The sequence below is a fragment of the Sinocyclocheilus anshuiensis genome, unplaced genomic scaffold, assembly GCF_001515605.1.
Source record: "Sinocyclocheilus anshuiensis isolate Anshui unplaced genomic scaffold, SAMN03320099.WGS_v1.1 scaffold4927, whole genome shotgun sequence".
NCBI classification, from domain to species: Eukaryota; Metazoa; Chordata; class Actinopteri; order Cypriniformes; family Cyprinidae; genus Sinocyclocheilus; species Sinocyclocheilus anshuiensis.
The window spans coordinates 1-6,640 of record NW_015554487.1 but is presented as its reverse complement, the minus strand read 5'-3'; the positions used below and the strand labels follow the sequence as shown (position 1 = coordinate 6,640).

The 6,640-nt window shown below is 36.6% G+C and overlaps 1 protein-coding gene across 1 annotated transcript in view; it reads left to right on the top strand.

Moving 5' to 3' along the window:
• LOC107671509 (interferon-inducible GTPase 5-like) overlaps positions 1 to 2,510 on the top strand; it is a 16,788-nt gene extending 14,278 nt beyond the window's left edge. Inside the window, exons 2-3 of the mRNA XM_016464431.1 lie at positions 1,313 to 1,346; positions 1,452 to 2,510. Coding sequence (XP_016319917.1) covers positions 1,455 to 2,510 — 1,056 coding nt within the window. The 5' untranslated portion in view covers positions 1,313 to 1,346; positions 1,452 to 1,454. The remainder of the gene's footprint in view (positions 1 to 1,312; positions 1,347 to 1,451) is intronic.
• Positions 2,511 to 6,640: the final 4,130 nt, after the last annotated feature.

Genomic DNA, 6,640 nt, shown 5'->3' with positions numbered 1-6,640 from the left:
ACCAGTTTTTACCATACTTTCAAAACAAAAATTTAAATAGGAAAAATATGCAATATGAAAATAATTGAAGACAAAATGTGTTTTACTGAGAAAAAACAAGATTTGGTTTTTAAAAAGCCTTTTTCCAAAAGGTACATCTGGAAAAAGGGGGGTCGTCTTATAATCAGGGTCGTCTTATATTCGGGCCAGTACGGTAAGTGGCCGGTGAACTGGGTGAAGAATAGAGTGAACTTTATAGTTATTTACACTATGTGTATCTGATATAAATAAAACGCATCTGCAAATTAAATTTGAATGGATTGTTATCGTTGCTTCCATAGACATATGTGTGTATTTTTCAAACTCTAAATGTATTGATTAACTAGTACTTATGTGTATTTAAATGTCTGAAGCCTAAAATATGCATTATGTGGTTAAGAACACTGCATAGTTGTGACAATATATGACGAGCAGTGCACGTCTCTCTCTGGCTCAGCGTCAGCCAAAGCGCAAAAGCACAGTTTGAATTTGGCAGTATCACCGAACGTTCTAAATCCCATATGTGGGACCGTACCGCTCAAAGGGTTAAATAATTGTTTTAAGACATTTCAATGTTTTAAATTAATTAGTTATGGTACTTTATGCTCTGTTTAAAGTCTTTATAATCTGTTAAACTCACGTTTGTCATTCCTGAAACTGTAAATGTGAACGTGTGGTCCTCTTAGACAAACAAAACTTCTTAAAATTGTGAATGGATTATGTAGAGAAACCGATCAAAGGGTGCTCCCCTTACAGCGCAGCTGATTTTGACAGTTGACTGGAAATGACTGAGATGGCTTATTTAAAACCAGAAAGTAACTGTGCAGAACCAGAAACTTGTATTTACTATATTTCCGATAGCATGTGAAGGCAGCATTAGTCTATTCAAATCTTCAGGCTTTTCAAATTGCTTGCAACTTTCTGGCTATGCTTTCTAAATCCAACATCAAAGTTTGTTTTGACACATTTTTTTTTAATCTAGTTACATTTGGAATTTTACAGCACACGGTTTACAGAAATTCACTGCAAGTTTCAAAATAGTTTGAGGTAGATTGAATATCAATATTGGGAATGACAGTTTCACACATTGCTAATTATATTCAAATATATTCACATCTCATTTGAATTTAATTATTAAATATAAATATATTTCAATAATACTACAATAAATGTAAAAGCAATCTACTTTTGATCTCTCTGATTGTCTGTTGACTCTGGGGTTATGATTGTTGTTCAGTGTCGACAGCACAACTGTTTCACATTGGCATAATATTCAATTTTTGTGTTTAAACAGGTTTCAGTACTCCTCCTGGAACCAAGAAATTCAGGTAATTAGAATCATATGTTGTCAGTTACATTATTAAATTACATTATTTAAATAAGTATTGTGTCTCTAATTCTGAGCATTCATTAATGTTTAATTTGCCATTCAGAACATGGAAAATCCAGACCCTGCTGTTGTTGATGCAATAAAGGGATCGGGCGAGTCCACTCTGGAAAAGGCTACAGCAAAAGCTAAAATAAAATTTGATCAGTTTGTTAATGTCTCACTTAACATCGCTGTGACTGGAAAGACAGGATCAGGAAAATCCTCCTTTGTAAATGCACTTAGAGGTCTAAAGGATGGAGCAGCACCTACTGGAGTCACAGAAACTACAATGGTGGCCACCATGTATGAACATCCTGTAATGCCAAATGTGAAGATCTGGGACCTGCCTGGAATAGGAAGCCCAAACTTCAAAGCAAAAAAATACCTGAAAGATGTCAATTTTAACACCTATGATTTCTTCATTATCCTTAACTCAGAGAGGTTCATGGAGAATGACATCCTGCTGGCTAAAGAAATAAGAAAACGGAAGAAAAGCTTTTACTTTGTTCGTTCCAAGATTGACAATGACATGTTTTCAGAGAAAAAGAAAAAAGGATTTGATGAGCAGAAAGTTCTTTCCATAATAAGAGAGGATTGTCAGAAAAACCTGAAAAAACTTGGAGACCCCAAAGTTTTCTTGATATCGTCTTCTGATTTGGAGAAATATGATTTTGAATCACTTCAAAACATTCTTGAAGATGAGCTTCCAGAACACAAGAAGTATGCTCTTCTACAAGCCTGGCCAGTGTGTTCTGCTGCATCTCTTGAGAAGAAGATCAATATGTTTAAACGGATGATCTGGGCTGCATCTCTTGCCTCTGCTGGTGTAGCAGTTATCCCTGTGCCTGGCCTATCAGCAGCATGTGATGTAGGCATAGTCGTGCTTTTCCTCACAAGGTGCTACTATGCATTTGGTTTGGATGATAAATCACTGACAAGGCTTTCAGAAAAAGTTAACAAGCCCCACCTGAAACATCTGGGCAAATCTAAATTTGTTACCGCCATCCGAGAAAGAGCACTGACCAGATTGCAAGTGTCTGCTGCGCTCGCTACCATTGCTACTGTTGAATATTTCTTGAGTCTCCTTCCAGGTTTAGGCAGTGCGCAAATACGGCTCGAGTAAGCAGAAAAGAAGCTGGGCTTGCTTCTGTTCATTGATCTATGTCCAATAGAGCATGTAAGCATTTTCTGCCTGTCACTGAGTAAATCAGATTATGTATATTAAGATTGTGTGCTGATTCGGAGTTCAGCAAAACAAAAACAAAAAAACTTTGTCTTCATAATATTAAAATAATCGATGCTAATGTCCAAGCAAACTATATACTGCAATATATGATAACTTTAAATTTGTAACTGCACTTTTTACATTTTATCTATTGCTATATTTTCCTATTGCTTTTATTGATTCTTTCCATTTAATTTACAATCATGTTTCATACATTATTAAAAATACTTTCAATTGGATTTTCTGTGGTAAATGCCAATAAAACTTAACTTTTAAATGTAGCTTTTCATTTTCATTGATGAAACATATAACCATGTATAATGTCTCATACATAATAAAATACAAAATGTGTTTTGTGTATTGGCTGTTTTGTGATAAATGTTTGTATATGCAGTTTAACTATGCTCCCAATATTGATTTTATTCTGTTGTTATATTTTGCCTAAATTCAATTCTTATACTAAAAGTCTTGACTGATAAATTACTGACTGTACAAATATACTTACTACCCTCACCGGCCACTTTATTACAGGTGCATCTCAATAAATTAGAATGTCGTGGAAAAGTTCATTTATTTCAGTAATTCAACACAAATTGTGAAACTCGTGTATTAAATAAATTCAATGCAGAGTACACAAAAAAAAAAAAAAAAACCTTTGTCTTCATAATATTAAAAGAATCGATGCTAATGTCTAAGCAAACTATATACTGGAATATATGATCACTTTAATTTGTTACTGCACTTTTTACATTTTATCTATTACTATATTTTCCTATTGCTTTTATTGATTCTTTCCATTTAATTTACAATCATGTTTCATACATTATTAAAAATACTTTCAATTGGATTTTCTGTGGTAAATGCCAATAATTTTTTTAAGACTGGTCATATTTTTAGTTGAATCCAAAAATATGACCAATTACCTTTTGGCTAACTGCTAGTTGGTTAAACTTATTCTAAGTGTTATTATTGTAGTGGGCGGGTGTTTCTCTTTAACAGTCCAAAACACGTTAAATAAAGCACACGCATCTATAATAAAACGTGCCTCACATGGCTCCGGGGGGTGAATAAAGGCCTCCTGTAGTGAATCCATGCGTTTTTGTAAGATAAATATCCATATTTCAAACGTAATGAACACTTTTCTCTCACTTCCGCTATCTGTCATACACGGAAGCCGTTCCGGTAGATGATGTAGGACGTTGGCATAGCATGATTAGCGACAAATGTGGAGAGACAACAAAACAGAATGCCAGTCATGAATTAGAAGTACAAACTGAGGATTTGTAAAGACAAATGTTGGAGGATTTCGATATAAGCCAAGAGGAAACTGGTTTTCCTTTGGTAAAGTAAGGAAACTTTGCTTCCTTTGCTCCTGTAAACAAACTCGCGAGACTAGCATATCTCACAGACGCGCGCGCGACGCATATGTCCTACCCACTGGAACGGCTTCCACTAATTTGAATTTTTGGGTGAACTAACCCTTTAAGCCCAAGACACACAGCATGATTTTAGCAATCCTATAAGATCACTGCATGTGATACTGCAACATGGATCTAATAAATTTGGCTACGACGTGTGTAGACTGTATGATGATGACACCTATTGACTCGTAGGCTATGACGCATGTTACTATAGAAGAATAAAACGTCATCAGCATGCACTAGTGGTAAACAAAAAGAGCATGATAAATCACACTTTAGCAGTTGTAGTTTTTATTTGTACTGAAAAAAAGTGGAAGCGCTTGGATACAAACTTGAGGTAAGCAGTTTTATGTTTTAGTGCCATGTCGCATTGATTTCATGTCGCATTTTTATTGGTTGGTCAGTAAACGTGGATCGTAGCAGCAAACACACTGTGCGATGATCACGCTGTATCGTAGGCTATCTTTTGTCGCAAGACCGTGACAGCGGCCATCTTTGAACCTCTCTCACTGTGCGACACAATCACAGAAATCGCCACGATTGTTTCAGGATGACAATCTTTCGTCTGGGACAGCCGAAAGTCATGCAGTGTGTTTTGGGCTTTAGATAATTTGGATAATCATGACCTGCAAATTACCACAACAGATAAATAACTAGGCTTACCTTACACCGTGTCTACACCGGACGCGGTGTATCCATTATAATCAATCAGAATCAGAATGAGTTTTATTGCCAGGTATGTTTACACATACGAGGAATTTGTTTTAGTGACCGAAGCTGTCTGTATTTTGGCAGTTCACTGGAAAGATTTGCTTTATTAAAGTCCCCAAGAATGATAATAACAGAGTCTGGGTGTTGTTGTTCTGTGTCTGTGATCTGATCAGTGAGTTTCTGTTAAGCTGAGCTCACGTGCGCTTGCGGAGGAATGTAAACACTCACGAGAATGAACGAGTGAAACTCCCACGGCGAATAGAACGGCTTACAGTTAATGAAGAGCGCTTCCAGATCAGGACAGCACATATTCTTTAACGCTGTTACATCTGTACACCACCTTTCATTGATGTAAAAACATGTCCCGCCACCGAGCGATTTCCCCATTGTTTCTGCGTCGCGGTCCGCTCTAAGTTGTCCGGGTAAGCAGAAGAAGTTTGTCTGTTTTGTTGGGTAGAGAGTGGAGATTCGCCAGATGGATGCTAGGCAATGGTGTTTGAAATCCGCGCTGTCTGAGCTTCACGAGCACGCCGGCTCACTTCCCCCGTCTGCGCGTCCTGAAGCGCTTCATCAGCGCAGCTACTCCACCAACTACAACGTTCAGCAAAATGTCAGAATAATCGAAATCCGGTAGAAGATTTTGTGGTGTGTTCTGCCGAATGTTCAGCTGATCATCCCTGGTAAAACTGATCATGTTTGAGAAACAAAAAACAGGAAAAACTAACAAAAACAATACAAACACTGGAGAGCCAAGCAGTCTGCGGCGCATCTTGTCTGGATGCGTCGTGGTGCAACATGACGCGACACAACACGACAAATCCCCGACAGTAAAATGATGCCTCTTTCTGTTTATGACAAACTGACACAAAGTTAAAATGATTTTTAGCAGTGGATATCAAAAATATAAAATATGTCAAGAAACGTAAGAATATTTGTACACATGTTTGCAGCTGTCAGGTTCTTGCATCTGTGTCTTGGTTTTCTTCTTCCTTCAGGTGGGAAATAAATGCCTTTCTGTGATTGGTCAGGTTTCACGCTAATTTATTATTATAATTTTTTTACAGTATCTCAATTTACAGTAAATGAAAAATACTGTATTTTAATGGCGTCAAGAGAATATTTCCCACAATGCAACTTTAAAATACAGTAACATACTGTATAAATGTCCTACAGTAAAATACAGTTCATATTACAGTTAAATACTGTGCAATTTACAGAAATCGCTAACCTATTGTACCTACTCTTACAATGAGAAATGTGCTTGCCTCCTCCTGGCATGTGAATTATTTGATGTCACATTAACAACCTACTTTGTGTCATAAAGACACATCAATGCAGTTAAATGTGACCACTAAAACCTAAGTACAGAAGTTGAATAAAATACCGGAGACTAGGGATGCACCGAAATGAAAATTCTTGGCCGAGGCCGAAAATCTCATTGGTTTTGTTACATACTCCTTTACATTATATCTTACAAAGCCAAAATAAACCTGCTTGGGTATCTCTTTCTCCTCAAATTCGATTAGTACAGATTCTGTTTCCTTTTCCTCTACCCCTTTCGTCATTCTTCTTACACTTTTCACTGTGCCATTTTCCACTTTAATGCTTTCCACTAGTTCTCTTATATTAACATGAATGGGAACTTCATAGATCACACCCTTGCATCCATTGATTCTCTTTTCCCCAACTCTTACAACCTTAAGAACTTTTATTTTTCCAACATTTGTTAGTTTTCTAGCCTTCTCCATTTGGTCTTTATTATTACACCCAATTAACAAGTTCCCATCTCCTAGAATTCTAGCATATTTTACTTCTCCAATTTGTCCTTTGATGATTTTTGTTAATTTAATTGGGTCAATTTTCTTTATTCCTCCCTCTCCTTCAAATCTAACAACT